This window comes from Pholis gunnellus, assembly GCF_910591455.1.
Source record: "Pholis gunnellus genome assembly, chromosome: 19".
Taxonomy (NCBI): domain Eukaryota; kingdom Metazoa; phylum Chordata; class Actinopteri; order Perciformes; family Pholidae; genus Pholis; species Pholis gunnellus.
In genome coordinates, this window is record NC_136546.1 from 8,170,486 (window position 1) to 8,191,858 (window position 21,373).

General features: G+C 42.5%; 1 protein-coding gene across 15 annotated transcripts in view; it reads left to right on the top strand.

The window, feature by feature from the left end:
- Positions 1–220: 220 nt before the first annotated feature.
- Positions 221–21,373, top strand: part of syne2a (spectrin repeat containing, nuclear envelope 2a) — an 80,740-nt gene continuing 59,587 nt past the window's right edge. For 12 of the 15 annotated variants that reach the window (XM_079180294.1, XM_079180296.1, XM_079180304.1 and 9 more), the window contains exons 1-37: positions 222–422; positions 2,615–2,676; positions 4,287–4,382; positions 4,519–4,596; positions 4,675–4,767; positions 4,954–5,150; positions 5,344–5,543; positions 5,934–6,034; positions 6,699–6,812; positions 6,919–7,056; positions 7,312–7,476; positions 7,671–7,783; positions 7,954–8,122; positions 8,358–8,454; positions 8,557–8,762; positions 8,886–9,038; positions 9,719–9,856; positions 9,963–10,064; positions 10,368–10,535; positions 10,977–11,135; positions 11,229–11,969; positions 12,365–12,499; positions 12,722–12,871; positions 13,010–13,170; positions 14,051–14,363; positions 15,676–15,791; positions 16,103–16,223; positions 16,443–16,609; positions 16,886–17,015; positions 17,098–18,014; positions 18,380–18,538; positions 18,640–18,790; positions 18,994–19,152; positions 19,774–19,941; positions 20,059–20,160; positions 20,270–20,473; positions 20,723–20,928. In XM_079180294.1, the coding sequence (XP_079036420.1) occupies positions 347–422; positions 2,615–2,676; positions 4,287–4,382; positions 4,519–4,596; positions 4,675–4,767; positions 4,954–5,150; positions 5,344–5,543; positions 5,934–6,034; positions 6,699–6,812; positions 6,919–7,056; positions 7,312–7,476; positions 7,671–7,783; positions 7,954–8,122; positions 8,358–8,454; positions 8,557–8,762; positions 8,886–9,038; positions 9,719–9,856; positions 9,963–10,064; positions 10,368–10,535; positions 10,977–11,135; positions 11,229–11,969; positions 12,365–12,499; positions 12,722–12,871; positions 13,010–13,170; positions 14,051–14,363; positions 15,676–15,791; positions 16,103–16,223; positions 16,443–16,609; positions 16,886–17,015; positions 17,098–18,014; positions 18,380–18,538; positions 18,640–18,790; positions 18,994–19,152; positions 19,774–19,941; positions 20,059–20,160; positions 20,270–20,473; positions 20,723–20,928 (6,725 nt within the window). In that variant the 5' untranslated portion in view covers positions 222–346. Of the gene's footprint in view, positions 423–2,614; positions 2,677–4,286; positions 4,383–4,518; positions 4,597–4,674; positions 4,768–4,953; positions 5,151–5,343; positions 5,544–5,933; positions 6,035–6,698; positions 6,813–6,918; positions 7,057–7,311; positions 7,477–7,670; positions 7,784–7,953; positions 8,123–8,357; positions 8,455–8,556; positions 8,763–8,885; positions 9,039–9,718; positions 9,857–9,962; positions 10,065–10,367; positions 10,536–10,976; positions 11,136–11,228; positions 11,970–12,364; positions 12,500–12,721; positions 12,872–13,009; positions 13,171–14,050; positions 14,364–15,675; positions 15,792–16,102; positions 16,224–16,442; positions 16,610–16,885; positions 17,016–17,097; positions 18,015–18,379; positions 18,539–18,639; positions 18,791–18,993; positions 19,153–19,773; positions 19,942–20,058; positions 20,161–20,269; positions 20,474–20,722; positions 20,929–21,373 lie in introns of all 15 variants that reach the window. The other 3 variants (XR_013767518.1, XM_079180299.1, XM_079180298.1) reach the window with 2 other exon arrangements.

A 21,373-nucleotide genomic window follows, 5' to 3' on the forward strand; every position in this document is an offset into this window, starting at 1 on the left:
GACTACAGCCCTGCTACAGGTATGCAGAAGATTTGTGACCAGGCCTTCTATTTTTGTATATCTACATTATGACAGTGTGGCTCTTTCCATACAGCAGTTATCCCTCCTCTATTGAGCGCTTTGTTTGAGTGTTTGCATGTGTGTACTTGTATCTGAGTGTGTGGCAATGTAAGGGCGTGGATAAGCAGGCAGCGGACGCAGCGAAGCGAAACATTGACACTGCAGTAATCACCCGTGGCAATTTTTCTTCTCCCGTTTTGGCATTGTGGATTTCTCTTGAGTGGACGATTTACAAATCCATGTCTCCTGGACCTTCCTGAGGTTGCGTGCAGTGGCTGGAGGCTTCATGGCTTCAGGCGGAGCAGAAGAAGACGATGGAGGCATTCCATTGGACATCGACAACGTGCACATGCTCCTCCAAGGTCAGTGTATACTTTTGTCGATGTTGTGACATGTGATGTGCTGAGGTGGGGGCCACATTTTGAGAAGTGTTGAGATACTATTTCAATGTGACTTCCATCTCTCTGATGAGACATATAACATGCACTGTGAATTCATAACCTAAAGAAATGAAAGGGATGAAAACACAACACTTGCACTGACACTTTGTATTTTGCTATTTGTTTGCTATTTCACGTGTGTATAGATTTCATCTTGGACATATTGGACTAAACTGAAGTTTAAAATCTAGTTAGCAGCATGTTAACACGCTCAGTCCCACTCAGAAGACGGCACTCGTGACATTCCAGATCCCGAAATACAGAATGTTATTAAGGGTTTTGCAACTCCTTTCTTTATTTTCACTGATGGATTTGAGAAAAGCTATGGCTTATGGCGGGTATGAAAGTATAAACCCTCAGAAATAATACATACCAGTCTTCATCTTTACAAACACTTACATAATATCTATCTTTCTGTATTTGCTTGATTTCAATTCTCTGAAATGTTTGTTTGGTCCACACCGATAAACTCGTTTGTGGCTCCAACTTTTATTCGATGACGCATTTAAGGCGACGCTCAGCTCCTGGCCGGAGGAGGAAAACGCTGCTGCCATGCTCTGACCTCTGACCTCTCCTCGTCCCACTGGAGCAATGCTTCTCTCTGAATTTGTGAACTTATGTCAGTCAAACAGAGTCATTAGTAATAAATTGAGCCCGTTTCATTCCTCACAGAAACTTTAACTAAAACCTAACTGATTTAAAAGCTGATATATATACCATAAACATACTTTCACAACATTAAATTGTGTTTGCATTATAAACATGTGTTAAGATCTATGATTATAATTTGACCTGAGATGCCAACTTACAATGGCTTGAATCAGGAAGTTATTATGAATGTGGCGAAACCTCTTACTGTGGTTTTCAGTGAGCATGTCAGGTGAACTGGGTGGAGACAGAGTGATTAAAAACACTCAGGAGTTTCCTGCTTGGGCACGCTCTTAAACAAGCAGTGGACTCACTGAGTTTGATGCAAGTGTGAGTTCATGAATCTCTATTTATTACAGATTGAATCATAAAAAAAGTCTCCACGCCTTGTTTGTAATCATTCTGGCTATGTTCGCTCTGCAGGAAGGAACAACTTTAATCAAAGAAGTAAAATACTTTGAGACAATAATTGAAACTAATAAAGCTTAAAGTGGGCAAACAGGCAATCTCCTAAACTACTTACATCTGTCTTTAAGCGTTCTGTCACTTCCATTATACCGTAACAAGGAACGCCTCGATAATGTTATATATAGTAAAAGGTTTATGTTTTGGCAACTGAAGCTTAAGATCGAGTCTGGTACCTCTTCAGAACCATGTATGCCCAAAATCTCCTCACTGTGTGTGTGTGTGTGTGTGTGTGTGTGTGTGTGTGCATAAGTCTGTCTGGGAGTTCATCACCACTGTGAGTGTGTCTCAGTGTGTATTTGCTGTGTGTGTCAGCCTCAGTATCTATGTCTGTCACGGTCTCGGAAGCCATCCCGTCTTGTTGCCAGACCCCAGCCGGTAGCCTTACTTTAGCTTAAAGAGGAAGCTTGCCACTCGGGGTCATCTACCGTTGCAGAAGGCAGTCATATGTTGGTGAAGTAGAATCTTCACCCAATATGTTGATGGGTTTTTTGACCATTAGTCATGAGCATGGAGGGTCGGAAAGTCCTCCAGCCCTCTGATTTCGGTGAGTAGCTCATGACCTGCCTGCTGCTCAGACCAGGGTTCCCGCTGCTCTTCTGAGACTTCTGGATTATCATTTCATTTTCACAGCAGCATAACGTCAGAGAAAGTCTGGTTGCTTTTGAGGAATCTACCGTAGTGTGTTGAAGTGCTTTGTGTGACACGTAGACTGTCATATTAAGTGGACTGAAACAACCCAGGGATTGCAATTTACTACTTAATTACTGTGTGCAGCATTTTATTTGCCAATGCCAGCACACGCAAGCTTCAAAAAAACATAATTAAAAAAAGAAATGTACTCATATTTATGTGTTTCATATGTTACAGAAATCAAATATCTGAGAAAAAGGATTTTAGTATCCAGTACTTCGTAACATGTCGTCAGAAACCACCTAATGGAAATACATGTGGTTCTGAATGTGTATAGATTACAATTTGTTTGTCTGTTTCCTCGACAGTGGAGCACGAGCAGATTCAGAGACGAACATTCACCAACTGGATAAATGCTCAACTGGCTAAGGTAAGATATATTTGCTTAGAGGTTAAATTAATATACATTTTCTTTGCATTTGTCGAAGAAAACAAGAAACAGATCACAACCAATTTGAATGAAGAAATATATTTGTAAAAGTCAAAAAAGCTGCTGCAGGTATAAGCTGATATTTTTAATTAAATAAACACCTTGTGCTTTATCAAATATATCCCACACAAAGGTTTACATTCAGCTGTCAAATAGGATTTATCTTTTGGAGATTATCTTTATGGCAGTTGGAGAACATCACTGAGTGCGTTAGAGAAAGGCTGGAGAAGTGACGCAGAAAGGGACCGATGAGAGAATGTTACACAACACTGCAGGTGGATATGCTACTCATGTGTTGCATGGCTTTACTTTTAATATTTTTAAGAGGAGATATTGTGCTTGTGCACATGCATTTGGGTATCTGAGAGCCAACCAACCCACTTAAAGAGACAGGCGCTAAAACAGAGCGTTTCAGACAGAGTGTGACTTCAGGTACAGAATATTCAGACAGACAGTGTGAGAAAAATACTGTGTTTAGAACATTAAAGCATGAAAACATGTTCCAGTAAAAACCCAGAATACAAGTATGAACCTGAAAGTAAGCATGATATGTCCCTTTTAAATACTCTAGCGGTTGACCTTTTATTTTTACGTACGGTTCAGTAAAAGTTTGAGATATTTTGTCGTCTATATTTTCCAAAACCTGCTTTTAATTTGGGAGATGTCGCAAGCAAAACCCGATCACAAGTGTGGATGTATTATGCTTGGGAGTTTTGAATGCTTTTCAACCTGCAGAATTCAAATATGACTCAATATTTTGGAGAAGTCTGCCTAGAGAGACGGTGTTGACATGACGTCATGCTGTGGTAAGGCTGTAAATGGAATGAAGCAGGCTGTAGATATGCTGACTCATTGTTCAGACAGTGAGGTGCAGTGAAGCAGTCCTCCATGGATCTTGTTGCAAAAAGACATTGAGCTGCTTGTGAGACTGGGCTGGAGTATAAATAGTGGTTCAGTGAAGCAGGACAGCATGTAATCTGAATCCAGACACCTCTTCATAACCTCATGTCCTTATGACTGAGCTCTAAAATCACTGGTTCGTCACCTGCCACCTGTTACACCAATCTGAGTCCACTGACAACACCCAGGAGGATTTACTTCCTGTTTGTCTAGAGGACAACGTTCACTGTTGTGACTTGACCCAAAGCTTTGACCCAGAAACTTTTCAATCACTCGAGTTTCACTGCAGCAGGTTTTGGATGAAAGACAGAAATTGTAGGCTCTGACTTTTGTGGCTGCCCAGTAGCTGCCCAGTAGCCACGGGTGTAGCCTGAGTTTTACTGTAGTTGACTCAAGTTTATGTGACAACTAAAACATACACTGGGTGAAGATTACTCTGACCTCCATGTCTTCTCTCTCCACCACTCAGCCAGTACTTTACAGCCTTCATCTGCTGACATATGCAGGTGAAGCGGGGCAATGTGTTTTATTGTATTTTTTAAGCATACAACTTTAGGCTATGCATACATGTGGGTTATCTCAGTATCAGTACAATGACACTTACTGTTTTTTGATGTATTATTAAGATTCATTTTTCTGCGTTCTTCCAGCGATGCCCTCCCTCATATGTGTCAGACCTCTTTTCTGACCTCAGAGATGGATCACAGCTGCTGGACTTGTTGGAGGTGATGAGTAGCCAACCTATGGTGAGTTTCTACAATGTGATTCTGTTATTCCTCCCAGCGTGGGATGGTTTAAAAACAACAACAACACACACACAAAACTGTGCTAAAATGAACATTGTTATCACAATAAAGCTGACTTTGTAATTTGTCTCCACAGAAGAGACAACGGGGCCGAGGGGTTTTCCAGCAGAGGGCCAACATTGAGACAGCGCTGAACTTTCTCAAGAAGAAATCTGTAAGTTTCCACAAAACAGACGAGGCCTCTGAATCTGCAGTGTGTTTGTATTAACTTTGTTGTGGTTGGTTGGTGTAGATCAAATTGGTGAACATAAACATCCCAGATATCATAGACGGACGACCCTCCATCATCCTCGGACTCACATGGACCATCATCCTCCACTGTCATGTAAGTATACACTGTCAAAAACATATTAACTTAGGAGGAGAAACAGAAGAAGAAGAAACAGAGACTCAGAGCCTATACTGAATGTCAATGGTACATTTTTTTTGTCAGATTTTATATATGTAGGAACCATTTTAAAGATACTGATAATTTGATATCCAATATTTTGTCTCACTATCTCTGTTTCAGATTGAAGAGTTGGCCAGCACTCTCTCCTATAGTTCCTGTCATTCCTCCCTCGACTCTCTGGCCAGCCTGGACTCCTGGTCCGGCAGCCCAGTCCCACTCAGTCCGGCCCCTGCAGGCCGGACATCGCCTCTCCACAGACGCTTTCGACTATCTGCCAAGAAGGCCCTGCTCATGTGGGTCAGGGACCAATGCCTAAAGTGAGTTATCCACTGTGTATGTGCCTAGGTTTGCTGTCGTTCCAATTAAGCCCCTCTTTGGTTTGTCATACATTCTGGTCTTCATTAAAGAGGACATATCAAGAACAACACACTTTTACAGAGCTTGTGCACAGACGCCACTATTCTCAAGTATCACTTTCTTTTTTTGTATTTTGTTTTTTTTCCGCTCTAGGGTTGGTTGCTCCATCAGTGTGAAGAACTTTAAGTCGAGCTGGAGAAGCGGAGAGGCCTTCTTGGCCATCCTGTGTTCCCTCAGACCACAGCTGGCTGATCTCTCACTGGTCCAGCTAAGAAGCAACCAGGAGAACCTGGAGGAGGCGTTTCACCTCGCTGAGAGGGAGCTCCACATCCCCCGTCTGCTGGAGCCCCAGGGTGAGGCTTACGAAGTAGTATTGTTGAGAAGTTCTAAATAATGTTTCACAAATTACTAATACCAATCATACAAAAATAGATGTCTTTTTAAAGAATAATTTCGCAATGTTACTTTGTTCACCCATTTTACCCCAGACATAGCTGTGTTACTTGATTTTTGTACAAAGAAGGTATTACCTGTGGCTGTAATGGAATAGTTAAGCAAATGGACCGATTACTGCTCCAAGGAAGCACAGAGAAAAAGTGTATTTCCTAATATATTATATAAACCTAAAAACAAAGACTGGTTGTGCTGAATGTCATTTAAGAAAACACCATAAAGTGACAGTTGAGTTGCTGCCATACACTGAACAACAATAAAGGCTTTCTGTGTGTTTATCTACACCTCAGATGTGGATGTTAAAGACCCAGACGAGAAGTCCATTATGACTTATGTGGCCCAGTTTCTACAGTACTCTAATGACATGCCAGCACCCGATGACCATCTGCAGGTAGGCGGCGTCACTTTGACGTTACACCTTCTAAAGACTTTACTGCAGAAACGACGGCATTGCTTCCAGTCACGTCTGCATCTTCCCTCTTAAGCTTGAGTAACTGCATAGTACCAGCACTCTGTTTCATGCTGCTTCGCTTACCTCTTTCAAGCTTGAACCCACAATCTCTTGCATGAAACTGAGGGGTGTTCATTATTTTCCCTTGTTCTCTTGTGGTGGCGGTGGTGTAGCTGTTTCCTCTGGTCCAGCCCTTTTCTCTCTCGCCTGTGAACTTGCCCGCTCACTTCACTCCAGCAATTGCTGTCTCACCATTACGTCAGGTAGCTACACACCGAGCGAAGAAGTCCTTCAGTTAGTGTTTGTCAGCTTTCAGATCTTTTCTCTCTCTTACTGTAATTTGCATTCATGATACACATTTTGTTGACAGCTGTTATACGATGCATGACTCTTCCTGCAGAGGACTATTCTAAATTTGAAAGAAATGGTTTCCAGGGTTAAAAAAATCATTGCTGTTATAGTGCTGAAACACAGGTGAAGTTAACTGTTAGGTCTATATGAGTATGGTTCATACTTCTTATGTTTTCCCACTAATTATGCAGCTCCAAAATACTTTTTCACCTCAGTTAACACAGAACTGACAGTTTAAATTTTGTAAATGAAGGTCTCTTCAAGTGAGCGAGCACGAGAGGTGACTTCCTGGCTGCAGCAAGCCTGCCAGGAACTGTCAGAGGCACGGACGGCTACAGAGAAGTCAAGCTATGCAGACAAATACCATGTAAGCACAAAGGTCGAGAGCTGAAAGAAGAAAACATTCCTTGGTGTGTATTATTTTTGCATTCTCGTGCAGCGATCATAAGTTTGACTTTGTTTTCGCTCGTCAGGTGTTTCAGAACCTCGCTGGCTCCTTCACTGAGCAAAGGAGACCAGTGATGACCCTCCTTGCTGCCACAAGGCGCTGCCCTGAGCTGAGCCTAGAGCAGTGTGCGCTCAGGACAGCGTGGGATCGTCTGGAAAAGGAGGTGAGTAAATCCATTCTTACTGCATCCTGTGGTGTTTTTTATTTATTTAGGATTTAGCGTAATGCAATATGGAATTAATGAGGAAAAATCAGACAAGCTCCTAGTTTGCTTTAAGTCTGGAAATGGCTCCAGCTGATTCATGTCCTTCGTCTCTCTCTAGATGAATGCAAAATTCTTGCAGAGCGCTCGTTACAATTACCAGGTTTTGTCCTTGTACCAGGTTGTGTATGTGTATGTGTGTGTGTCATTCCCCAGCTGCAGAGATGTAAAGTAGATCTGGACTCGAGCCTTCCTCCTCCTCTGGACTCAGCCGCTGTGTGGCTGCTGCGTGCGGAGGCATCGCTAACAGAAGAGGGAGGAAGAGCGAAAGATCATGCAGATGCTGCTAAAGAAGCGAGAGCTCAACAAGACACACAAAAGGTTCTTTTTATTTTGAAGCTGCAGAACAGATTCGATCCGTCCTGTTCTCAAATATCAAACAATTAGCATTGTCTAGCGTTCTGAAACCCCGAAGCAACCGTGAGAGAATGAGGCAGTTGTGGACATGAACAGAGAGCATAACAATATTTTGAGACTCATGACGTGAAACTTGTTTGCTGTTTTTTTTTTTTCAGACTTTCATGAAGGAGATGAGCCACTTTGTCAATATCCTCGATACCTTCCACAACATGGATGACGTCGGAAACGTAGTCGTGCCCCTTGAAAAGTTTGATGAGATAAAAAGACGGTGCGTGACATAATTGTTCAACTCCTGTTATTACAGAATTTTATTAACATCTATATGCGCACATGGACTTTTAAAGCCATACATCTTTGAGTCCCTTGTGTCTAAATTATCTGCAGTTTGGTTCCAATAAAATAATGAAATAATGCATTAACACCTGTATTTGAAAACAGCTTAACTAATATCCGAGTCACAGCCAAGTATCGAGGGATCAAGTTGGAATACCAGGAAACCCGTCACACTGTACTGGATCTCCTGGGCCGCATCAGTGCGAAGGTTTTGACCTGGAAAGCTCCCTACAGATCCCAGGAGACGGTGCTTCTGCTTCTGCAGGACTGGCACGTACGTATCTGAAAGAGCAGGACATACAACCTTGTTACACCACAGTTACAGAAACTAATACTAACGTGAGCCGCATTATTACGAGATAACGAGGAATGGCATCATATCAAACTCTCAAAGCACTTGGGGAAAAATATTTACTTTTGGCAATTAGTTAAAAATAATGTCCGTTTGAAGAAATCAAATCTCTTTCTGCAAAACCAGCAATCATCAGTTCTGTTGGTTTGTCGGCTAGGAAACGGTGGAGCGCCATGGGCTGCTTTTAATTCTGATGGACGCTCTCCAAAACCTGAAGGAGAAGGCGAATACTTACACCAGTAAGGCAGCACTAGGTATGAGATAAGTCTCTGAGCATAACACCTTAGCTTAATCTTTGATATGTAGCGAAGACTTTGAGACCTGACCTCCACACACACTCTTCACTCCCCACTCAGGTGAGGATTCCCAGCTCGTTACCCGTCAAGTGAAGGAAGCAGAAGGTGAAGCTGAGCTGGTCACACAGGCTGTGGCGGCTGTGAGAGGGACGATGGAGCGAGCGGTGTCTGCTTGGGAAGCTTACAACAAGTGCCTTACTGCTCTACAGACATGGCTGGCACAGGAGACACTTTCACACGCCCAGCCTCCTCCTGCGGGGACACAGGTAACCTCTTGTCTGGAATTCTGTCAATGAATAACTCGAAAGGATTGCTTTATGACTCTCACTAGGAAGTCCGGTGTTTGCAAGCTGCAATAGCCAATTGTGATTGTGGTGTGGTTACCGCAGGACATGAGCGAGTGGACGACATGTCAGGCCAAGTTGAACGAGGCGGGGAACGTGCTCATCGAAGTGGCAGAATCGTCAACCAGCCTCGCTCTGAACGAGCAACTCCGCAGCGTCAACATGAAGTGGGCTGAATGCATGAAGAGGACAAAGTTTGTAAGTATGCATGTTCTCACTGTTCTCTTCACACAGGCGCAAACTGTGCATGAAGGTACAGTTGAAATCTAATTAAAACAAAGGATTTTCAATGTTTGTGATTTACTAAATGAATCTCAAATTGTTAGGATCAGCACTTATTATACACATACACATAAATAATGGTTGCTTGTCATCGGTGTTACTAGTTACCCTGTTAAACATGTAATAAGTAATGTAACGTTTTTAATTACTTCACCAAAGTAATGTAACTTGTTACATTTGATTACTTTTCTAACGTAATGTTTAAAAGTGGGCAATAAAGCTTGAAAGTCTTAAAAACAGAACACTTAAACCAGGCAGTGTAAACCCCACCAGTATCAACACTGACAAACTTTTATTAAAATGTCTTCAATATCATTATATACAAGACATTTAATTTGAATTAAGATTGGAACAGAGCTTTAGCATGAACGTTGTATTCTACATATAACCTTTTTCCCAAAAAGAACATATTCGAGTGTAACCCGTTTGAATTCACAGACATTTTCTATTAGCAACTGTAATGTCATTACATATATGTTTTTTCTCAGTAACTGTAACTGACTACAATTAAATCTATTTTGTAATTGAATTGCGTAACTCTGTTCTTGTAACCAGTATCTCTCCAACACTGCCAGTCATGAACATTTCTTTCTCAGGAAGTATCGTCTGAGCCCAGTGTTGGTCCCCTGTGCCTTCAAATGGTGCATTCACTGACCCAGGAGGCCAGCAGGCTGCTGAGGCAGCCTCTGGAGGTGGCCTCGGTCCCACTGAAGGCTAACAGGCAGAAACTACAGGTTGGCAAATCTACAAATACATTGATTGATGAGCTGATAAGAATGAATTTTAAATCTCTCCATGCCCCATCTAGACTCTCTTTTTTTGTCTTGTACTTTTTATCAGCTACTGAGTAAAAAGATGGCCGGGATGGATCTTTCATCTCTCAGTCCGTCCTCATACGTTCAAACAAGCAGCACAGAGAACCTCCAGCAAAATCTCCCACAGGTACCCAGCTGCAAAAACTCTCTGACTGACTGATACATGTGAACAGGCCTCGTTCCTTCTTCTAGTTTTTAACTTAACCCATTTTTTCCCAGCTTTATTAAACCAGAGCACTGGTGTCCAGTGCTGTCCAATTTTTGTATAACACTACAAAAAGGAAACACTGCATTTGTAGTCCTTGTCACAAATACAACATTCTCATAATATCTATTATTGATATATTATCTGTTTACATAGTGCTGCTCTCCATGTTGTACTATGACAAAGGATAGGGTTCAGTTCTGAGTTCTTGTATCTGCATGACAGATGCTTGATGACGCAGAGAGGACCTGTGGAGAGCTGCAGCGGGCTGCGTCCAGGCTGGAGGGCCGTCTGGCTGAGCTGGACCGCTGGAGCACAGAGGCTATGGACTGTTATCAGCACCTGAGGGAGAAAAGGCACGGAGGACGCTCTGCATTGGAATCTGCAGCCAAAGTCAGCAAACCAAAACTTTGTGCACTTTCAAAAATTGCCTACCGGTCTTTTTCATGGTCATTCATGGATCTTAAGTACAGTGTTTGTTTTGATTTGTGAAACTGAATTAGCAAGAGCAAATGGGGTCAATGCTGTTAAACAATTTGGTGATATAGGCCCCAGGTTTGTAATGATAATTCACTGTCTTGTGACCTCATGTTCGATCTCATGGGCTCATTGTTGTTGTGTTCTTACATTGTGTTTCCCAGTAATTACTTTGGGTTTTGTAGTAGTGTGACACGTTTTCCCACGGAATTTCAGTTGACTGTGTTGCCAGATATGCACATAAACTTGTGCTAGACTCTGAATATAAAGCATACATGTGTCCTGTAAAGTTGTAAAACTATGCTAATGTTTGGTTCAGTACAGATAATGCAATGTGGGCTATATACTCCTCTCTAGGTGCTGATCTCTCGAGGTGTGCAGCTGGAGAACGGGGTTGTAACCGAGGGGCGGGATCTGCAGGACCTTGTGGCACGAACACAGAAAACCTCTCCTCTGCAGCACCTCAGTACCTCTGAGACGCAGGACAGGATCTCAGAGGCAGTCTCCCACTGCCAGGTGAGATAAATCAGTGTATGATAGCTTTCAGTTCTTCAACAGTTACTCATATTTTCATGTATGTATTTTTATGTTTTTTGTTTCATTTTCTAGGAGATTCTTGGGACGTTTAGTTCCCTTGGGTTTCTGCAACATGTCAAAACAGCCCATCAGACACAGAGACAGCCAGAGGCAGGGTTGTTTGTTGTGGCCAAAACCAAACATGTAGACCAGATTGGGAGTGTTATGCTAACCCAGGACCCAAATCTGGTTTCACCGGAGATTTCGCCTCAACAAAGGACAAGAGCTCTTCACGCTTGGCCTAAAAACCAGCACGTGAACACACAGGATGAATCCACCATTGCTAATCCCCGTGTTGAAATCCAAATGCTGCCCCGGTCGTTGAGGGAACCAATATCTCATATCCACTCTCCTCTTGCTCAAACTGTAAGAGAAGCTGAACCCGAGCCCATGATCCAGCCTCAGTCACTTTCCAAGTGTCACGCTCAAGCTTCAAGTCGGAGTCAATATGATCAACTTCTACCTGCTTTGATCCAAACTCCTGTTGGACCAAAGTGTCAGAAAAGTCCAGTCCCAGAGGAGGAGGAAAGCTCAGCTCCCTCACCAGCTCGTTTATCAATGTCTAGAATAAGAGGGCAGCCAAACACTGTGCAGAGTGCTAAAACATCTCCACAGCCACCGGTTATGGTCCGCAGTGAAGTTCATTCAAAAGCCCAGTCAATGGCGAGGAGCAGACTGGAGAAGGCCAGGTTTCGTCTGCAAGGACGCATCCAGCAAGCCATCAAGTTATTCGGAGGCAAAGAGATTTCAGAGTCGCAGGCCAAGAGGAAACAGGTACAGTTGTAAAGTGTGAATGATGGAGAATATGGACATTACTAATCCTAAATGTTGAAAGAAGTGTAAGCTCTGAAATGATTTATTCAAATCGTGATTTACTTTAATTAAAAAACTATTCCTACTTCAAAGTCTTTACTTTCAGATTTTTCATTGAATTTGACAAAAATCCACTTTTGCGCCTGCAAATACGTGTGAGACATTCAAAGTAACTGTAAAACCAGCTTTCTTCCAACGTATCAAATGCTTTTCATGCTACAACATCCAGACCTTGGAAACTCAAAACAAAATCTCAGAATTAGGACAAAATCTTCAAAGGTCTGGTGGTGTTATGCTTTGCAAAGCTTCCAGTTTTGTGTGTGTATGTTTGTCGAGCCTTATGTCTTTCTGTGCAGAGAGCTTTAAAGATTCTCCAGCCTGCCATCCTCGATGAGTTCCTGGGTGCCGTGGAGGGTTTTGGGGCCTTTTGTACTGGGCCCCAACTCCAGGACTTGATGCTCCTCTCAGACTCTGTCAGAAAGCAGTGGGAGGTATGACGGGGTTTTGTATACAGTAGGCTGTTATACATCCAGTAGAAATGAGAGTGATATTGATCCTAAAACTGTTTTACTTACAATATCTTACTTTTTTGGGGTTATCCTGTAACACGCATTCATAACAAAAGAGCCCAATTAATTCAGTAGTATGCTGGTTAACTTTAGCCTTAACAGCTGTGATATACCATTATAACCAGGCCTTGTTTGTGCACTCAGGATGTACGCAGAGAAATGGCCGCTTTTGTTCCCATCTTGTGGTCTAATATCAGAGAGGGAAAGCATTCGTCTTCTGTTGTGCAATGTGAAACGCAAACTAACGCTCTGCACGAAGCCAATGACCAGACTGACTCTTTGCGACAGCAACAGGTATTTGTCCTAACTCCATAACATGGCATTAACATCTGACTGCGCCGCATGGTGACCGGAATGATTTCGGGGGAAAAGATGAGAAAGCGAGGGCCTGCATGATTTTAGTCTCTCAGAAGTTCACATTCCTCCTTCCAGGCCGTCATGGACGGAGCTGCATCCGTTGAGGTTGATTCACTCCAAGAGCTGTGTGCAACACTAACACCAGGGCAGTCCTCCTGCCTAGCAACAGATCAACTGAAGGAGTCAGATGAAGATCAGGAAACACAACCCAGTGACACAATGCTCCCATCTGACTGGTAAGATAATGCTAAGGAGATGCATATTGAGGTATTATATATTAGACATAACTGCATTTAGGAAGGAAATAATAACAGCTCTGAAGCAAAGGTAAAGCAAGCCACTCCTCCAGACTGGTGCAGATTCATTTTCATTTGTGTTATGATTGAATCTCAAGTGTAACAGGGAATTCATAAGCAAAGAATTCTATTGAAAGTCTGTATTGAAAAAACAATACCGTGAAAAAGTATTTATTTTGCATATCACACACATTCGTCAACTTACCACAATTCTCTGGACCACAGCAAGTATAACAAGTAACCTTACACACCCTGCAGAAAACCACATGATACATATTTGTGTTGGCGAAGAAATGGTTGTAAAATAAATCATTTTACAAACCTTTCTACGCTTGAGAAGATCATATTTTGCCTGATATCATGTGGCACCTTGGGCCTTGTAATCATTGAAAAGTCTCTGTTAAAGTTAATCCTCAATGATGTAAGTATTTTGTACATTTAAACATACATTTCCGTTCATATTTCTAATGTGAGTCTAGTTCAAGTTAAAAAACAAGTGGGATATGACCAATGTTTAAGCCACTTATTGGTAGGTAGCACATAAAACATTAGGAAGTAAGTCAGGTTTTAGTTTAAGAAAACTTAATTTTAATTGTATTCAGTTTACAGCGTCTATAAACTGTGAATTTCATTTAAGTTGAACTGCATTGTTGAATTGAAGCCGACAGCTTATTTATTAACAATTGTCCCTCTGTAATCCTTCAAGTCTATTAATCTTAATGAGATTCCTGGAGGACTGATTCTTTCTGACTGACTGGCCCCGCCCCCCCCCCCCCCCCCCCCTCCCCCCGATAAACCTTTTTTTTGTTTTTAAACTCAGCAGGGGACGGCAGCTCCGGGGAAACACCCCGCTGAGAGCGACTGGCGTGTCGGCCGACACACAGCAGAGCAACGATCTCCCACAGAAACAAAGCGTGGACAGACCACAACAAGACCTCTCACCTGTGTGCGGTGAGGTCATCCATCCGCCATCTCAGGATGTCCCGACGGAGAACGAGGACGACCCGACACAACGTGCAGGCTGCGGGTCGGCGAAAGAACTCAAGCCCTCACTTCTGACCAAAGAGCAGTTGCTGAAAGCTCGTCTACTGCACATCACAGAGAGCAACCAGCAAACCCAAGCCCACATACAGGTAGGAGGAGGGCTCATGAGGGCTTTTACATGGATGTCATCTACTCAGCTCTGTGGGCTCCCAGAAACAACTATTTTCATTTTTATTTCATATTTAGTTGCAAAGTGAAGTAACAGTAAGATAAACAGCTACTTTTGAGAGTCTGGTCTTAATAGAGGTGCTTTCAGTCAACCTTCCTTTAGATGTAGTACACACTCACTTTGATTTAGCATTAAAAACATTTTGAAATTTAATTTTAGTGTTTTGAATTTCATATGTAATTATCATTGTCCAGCAGTTTCTGTACTGGACAGCTCACGGATCATAATTTGGGCCAGTCAGGCGGTAATGTGGCATGCTAAAATGCTCTCCGTTGAAAACAAACTAATAAGTCACATGACTTACATCATAGAAATAACACTCATCACTCTTTATTTGAAATCCTAGACCTCCATGTTCCTCCACATTGTGTCTTCTTCGGGATGCTGACACTGAGGAATGCAAAACAAATAGAAGAGTTAAAGACAGGGAGAGTCGGGTTTGCGGTTTTTATATCCAACATTCATAGTAGGCCCCTCCTCCCCGGCTCAATGACACCAGAAGTGTACGATCCCTGACCGCGGCTGTGTTTAATGTGCTTGTCGGCGGGTGAAAGCCAACCCCAGATTCGCTCTCGTTTTGGAATGAGCTTTGTCCGCTTGGCGTTTTGCCGTGTTGTATTTGCGTTATTTAGGAGATGTGTCCACCATTTTCATCGCGTCCTCTTGGATGCGCTCTTGATCTGGCACCTGATCACTACATAAGTGATGATTGAAAGGGATTATTTTTGTATGCGTCTATACATTGTTTTTAAGGAATAACCCTACTCATTCTGCCTTTTAAATGAATGAGTATGTTACTTTTCACCTCTTGCTTTGGTCCATATTTGCAAACCAGAACCTCCCTACAAAAAAAAGTTTATTATTTTTTTCAAAATTGTGTCTGTGGATCTTTGATATTTGAATTTGAAATGAGGTTTTTCTGTAACCATTCCAGCAAAATGTTAACACAAAGTTAAAAAAACAATGCTATGATGTGACTAATGGTTAGAGTGCATATGCTGCATATGTTAATTAAACTGAATTCATCTTATTTACTTTATACATTGCATTTAAAGTTGCCTTTCCTTAAGTCTTCCTGGTCAGAAAAAAGCTCAGTCGTATCATTGGCTGCGACTGATCTGTGCAAGACACGGCACCAGCTGCAGGGCACTAATCCTCAGTAATTGGATAGCTTTGCTCGCTGTTCCATCGCTTCCTCTTGTCTTCACTGGACTGTTTCTATGCAACTCTAGGTGGTTGTCCGGGGTAACACTGTGGAGACCAAGCAGGAGGCAGAGTGGACCGTCATCCCAGGGTCAGCCGCCCCCCCACAGGAAGAGCACTCCTCCGAACAGGAAGTACTGGAAAGGTATGTGTTGATTTCTCCGTTCTTACATTTGTGTTGTTTGGAGGACATTCAGCATGTGGAGTAGAGTGAGACCTGACCGATTAGCGCAATAGAACACAATCTGAAATATGAATCAATCATTTCTAAATCTTTTCAACAAATGTTTACAATTTATTGTGAATTTACAGTGTTTTATTGCCTGTATCACCTAAAGTTAACAACACAGTTACCAACAACATAGACACAAGTGAGATGAAGTTGATGTCACAGATTTTGTTCCCACGCAGCCTTTCAGTGTCATATTGAAACAATGTGTAAATCTTTCCCTGCAGGTACAGAAAGTCCTGCTTGATATTTCAGTTTCAGCTCCAGAAGAACAAGCAGCATTTGGAGGAGTTTATTTCAGACCCTGTCACCATCTCCACCCTGCAGAACCAAAAGAAGCAACTGCAGGCAAGTTAAAGCACCACTTCATAATCATATTCAGCAGTTGTTTGGTACCATTAGAATTTCACATTTTCAAATCATACTCATAAAGCTGCTTATCACGTGTGCTTCTCTGCATCTTGGTGCTCTTCCACAATCTAAAAACAAACTGCTGAGCAATTTTTCAAACTGCACCATATGACATTGTTACTTTGAGTGCTTTGTTAATATGTTTCTCCTCAACAGACTTTAAAACAGGAGACAGAGGCTCTATGGTTTGAGTATGAGCGCCAGTATACCCAGCAGCCCCCGTGTTCCCATCTGATGACCAGGGAAGATAAGGGTGACATGGAAGGAGACTGGGAGCAGCTGACTCAGCAGTGGAGAGAACAACAAATGTGCCTCCAGAGCAGGTACTGTGCACCTCTCAGATCAGTCATGATGATGATGATGATGCTGATGATGCTGATGATGATGATGATGATGATGATGATGATGATAACAGGATTATTGATTTCAAAGTCTATTCTTGACTTTGAAAACACCTTTTTCTCACCTTAATGTCCATTTACTAGTTGTTCTGGAGCTTTCAATTATATTACATGATCTTTATCAGCAGATGGAGTTAACTATCTAGTTTATATTTTAGTACTGTAGATAATAACCACTTATTTTTGACTTTTTGTCAGGATGACATCTCTGGAGAATACTGCTGATCTGATGGCACTGATCACAGAAAAACTGGACCGGATCATCCGAGAGTCCGTGGACATCTCCTCCTTCACCTTGGCTGATCCCAGACTGGTATCTGATTTAAAGGTACATCTATGCATTTATTAACACTTACATTTAGAGAGTCAAATATGGAAACGTAATGATCAATCCCTCTTGAATTTCCCAGGAGATGGATGACAGACTGCGGTCTGACATGAGACAGTCAACAGAGCGAGGCACTGGAGAAAAAATACAGGGGCCTGAAGCCACATCCCCTTCATCCCTCTGCCAGGCTTTCCACAACAGTGTCCATCATCTTGAGCAGCTCAGACAGCGGCTGGCGAAAGTTCAGTCAGCCGCCCAGGCTCTGGATCACTTCCTGACCACAGTGAGGGATGTCAGGGCTGAGATCCCAACCCTGCTGGCAAACCAGGACCCCAGCAGACAGCCAAATGAGGCGGATTGGGAGCAAGCGACACACTCTTGGCAGGCAGCAATGCAGCAGAGGTTGCAGACTGCCGCAAAACAATCTGATAGTGTTGACAGCACTTTGAAGGCAGTGGGGATGACTCTGACCATGGATGGAGCAGCAGTGGTGTGCCAGGATGTGGTGACATCATTGTCACAGCAAGCCGTGAACGTAGAGAAAGAAGTGATGAGAGCCAAGAAGAGGGAGAGTAAAGAGGAGTTATTTCCAGTGGGAAGGGAGCATATGTCAGAGATACGTCAGACAAACACTGGGGATGATTCAACACATCAGGGAGCAGCACAGGAGCATGAGTGTCCCACTCCAAGTAGGACGGAAGAGGAGGTAGGGTTGGTGGCCAAAAGGAGCAGGCTGGAAGGAGATGATGATGATGATGATGATGTAAAGTCACAAAACGGGGAAGAGCACAAGGCTCAAACACAGAAGTCTGACGGGGATGTCTTAATGAAAGCTGAGGACCAGAGAAGAAGAAGAAGCAGCCAGGTTAAGAAAGAGGAAGACGAGAAGGAGAGTTTTGTCCAGAGGAGAGTCGCCTTGTTAGGCACTCTGAAGGAGATAAGGGAAGCAGCTGAGCTGCTGAGGTTACAGGAGCCCACCCTGCCTGCTCTGCAGCACAGGTACAACACTGATGTGGGCCCAAAAATAAATACATCTTCGTGTTTATTCAACTTCAGTCCATTGTATTAACGCTATGAATCATGATTCCTCTCTTAACTTAAAAGCTGTGTCGAAGATCTCATGTATACAACAGATATATTTCTGTATCTGCTTGTTGCAAGATGCGTAATGATGCCATGTTTTTTTAAAGCTGCACCACAACATAGAATTATTATTATTATAATTATAATTATTATATTAAATACTATTTTTGTATTGTATATTATTTTATTTTGCCAGCACTTCCTGACTGGTATACAAACACAATAATAATGGTAAAGAAGGTCAGACACAAGTACACTAACGATGGTTTCATCTCCTGCAGGACACGCGCATTGACAGAGCTGGAAAGTCATCTTGCTGGCCACCTCGCTGAGCTGCAGCACATACAAGATGAATCCTCACAATCAGGAATCCCTGATGCGAGTCAAACCAGAGAGGGAGAGGACGCCTGGGAGGAGGCGACAAAAGCTGTAACTGAACGGTAAAAGGAGCAGTTTGAGTCCTTTTTATGATTTACTTCTATGTTGAATTTGAGTGCTTTATTGAGTTTGACGCATGTGCGTGTTGTGTTATGGACCACAGGCTGGAGCAGTGTCATGCCCTGACAGAGCTGCTGAAGAGGTTTCAGAGCATTCGTGGGGAGTTGAGAGGGACACTGCAGAGGGCAGAAAGCACCATCCGTGAACAAGCCTCCTACATGGGGAAAGACAACCTGCAGAGACTGCACACCAAGGTACCGTCTACAACACTGTTTAATTGAGGTGATTAAGGAAGAGATTTGTTTTTTATGTATACTTCCTAATGAAGGTCAGTCAACATAGACCAAATCATTTGTGTGTCACTGGTAAATCATTGGCTCTGGTTCTTCATTTGTTTGATTGAGTGTGTTTTACATAAATTGTGTGTGTGTGTGTGTGTGTGTGTTTGGTTACACAGGTCCAGGAAACAAAAGCAGAGCTGAATGGTCTCGGGGACCGCATCGAGGAGGTCCGCAGTGTCTGCAGGCAGCTTGACACTCATCTGCGTCAGATCCCAGAATGCGTCACCATCCCATTTGAGGACGAAGCGGATGCTCTCATGGACCGCTGGCTGGACGTGAGTCACTTTAAAGTTTCAACTCGCCATTTTTCACAAAACTTTATACATTGCTTAATATTTCCTACTTACTATTATTAATTCCTACGTCGGTAAATTATTTTTTTGTTTGTTTGTTTGCTTTTACAATGAGCCAATACAATATTTCTATTTTTTTTTCTTTTTGCATCACAGAATATTTTAGTTTAGCTTTGTTATCTTTTTGTAAATTCTTTTCTCAGTAAGTGTGCAATCATTTTTTTTATTTTGCTAAGTTGCATACATACTGCCGTACTTGCTCTGCGGTTTACGTATGGGCTTTCAGAAGCTTCTATCAGGGAAGAAACATGTTTGTCAAACCTCTCATTGTAATTCAGTTTTAGAAGAATAGTTTTTTAGCTGATATCTTTCTGCTTTTCTTGCAGATTATGCAAAGTTTTACATACTGTTATCAAAGCAGGATTTGCGAGGCTAATAGTATTTACCCGTGTGTTTCATACGTTGCTGCTCCCATATGTAAACTAAAGCATCGTATAGTAGATCATTATCATTGAAAATGTCTATTTTCTAAGGTTTCATTCTGAGTTTGGTTGTACGTTGTAAGATGAGTACTTGCATTCATTGCAACTCAAATTCTTGCAGATATCAGAAAGAACAGATTCCCACCTAGAAAACCTACGCCTTGGCCTGACTCTGTGGGATGGCATCATCCAGCTGGGAGCAGAGGTAGAGAGCTGGACCGCCAATAAACTAGCAGTATTTGCTCAGTCTCCGTCCTTCCAGACAGAGGAAGACATGAGGGCCTTGCAGGTAAAACTACCTTTCTGTTTCATTCTGTAATGATACACAGGTTTGGACTTATTGGAAGTTTAATGTTCTGTCTAAAGTTGCTTTGAACAATGATAATCTCCCTCTACATGCCTCCAGAATGAGATTGTGACCCAAGAAGAGAATATGGATCATTTCCACCGAAGAGTCGCTGAGATTCAGGCCCTGCTTCAAAGCAAAGAGCCCCCTCTGGAGCTGCAGGTGCGGCGTGAAGCTTTTGTGTTGAGGATGCGAGTGTTTCAGGCTGAAATGTTGCTGACCGATGCAGTTGATCTGAAGGTTCTCTTGATTGATTTTTGTTTGTTTCTAGGTTGTGGAGACCCAGATAAGGAAGAAGATGAAGCAGCTGAAGGAGCTTGTTTCTGAAGCTGAGGACGTTTACAGGCAGATGGTGGCTACTAAAGGACAAATTACTGCCAGGATGGCTGAATGCTTCAACTCCTTCCAGAAGATTCAGGACTCCCTTCTCACTCTCAGTGCTTCAGATATTGCAACAGTTCTTGCAAAACTTAAGGTAAAAATGTATTTAGTTTTTGTGTGTCGCAACATGTACTACACACTTTTACAGTGTTCTGAGAAACTTTTACTTTTATTTTACTTTTTAAATGCTCACTTACTGTACTATCAAAATAAGCTGAGAGAAGCTATAATTAGCTAAAATGTCAACACATAGTGGCTCTAAAGTCTGACAACGAAGCTGTTGACATTGATTGCTGAAGCTTTAGAATGCTAAACACTAACCGTAACGTATGTTTCTCTAAAGGATCTACTTTTTGAGCTCAAGGCGCAGGATGAGCAGGCAGAGAGTCTGCTGGAGGATCTGCGTGTTATGGCCTCCATAGTGAGTCCAGACAGCCTGCAGAGTTTGTGTCTGGATGGGATTCGGCTGCAGGATAAAGTCAGAAACACCCACCAGCTCTTCTCTGAGGTGGAAGAACAGACTCAGAGGAATATCCAGGCTCTCGACAGGTAACAAGTATATGCACAGAAATATTGATTAATGTCTCGTCTTAACCATGTAGCATGCATACAAACATTTAACATTGGGGAGTAGGTTGTTCTCTGAGCACAACTCTGCAAGTTCATGGATTTCCTCTCTCTGTAAAACCTCATAGTTGTTATATAATCCGGAGGACGGTGGTGTAATCTGTGTTACTGAATATTTGCGGTAGCAGGATGGTGTATGAGAGCTTGACTCAAAATAAACTACGGTGCTCATGTTCTTTGTAATTAAGGAACATGTCACTCAATGCGAAGGTGTGGCTCATATACGTGCTTTTAATAGTTTTTGGATAACAATGAAGGACTAAGACATGGAGGAATACGGTATGAAAATAAGACAGCGGGACGAGTTCAACTTGTTTTTCTGAAGTCCTTACTCTGCAGCAGAACCCTTTTATCACCATGTCACTTT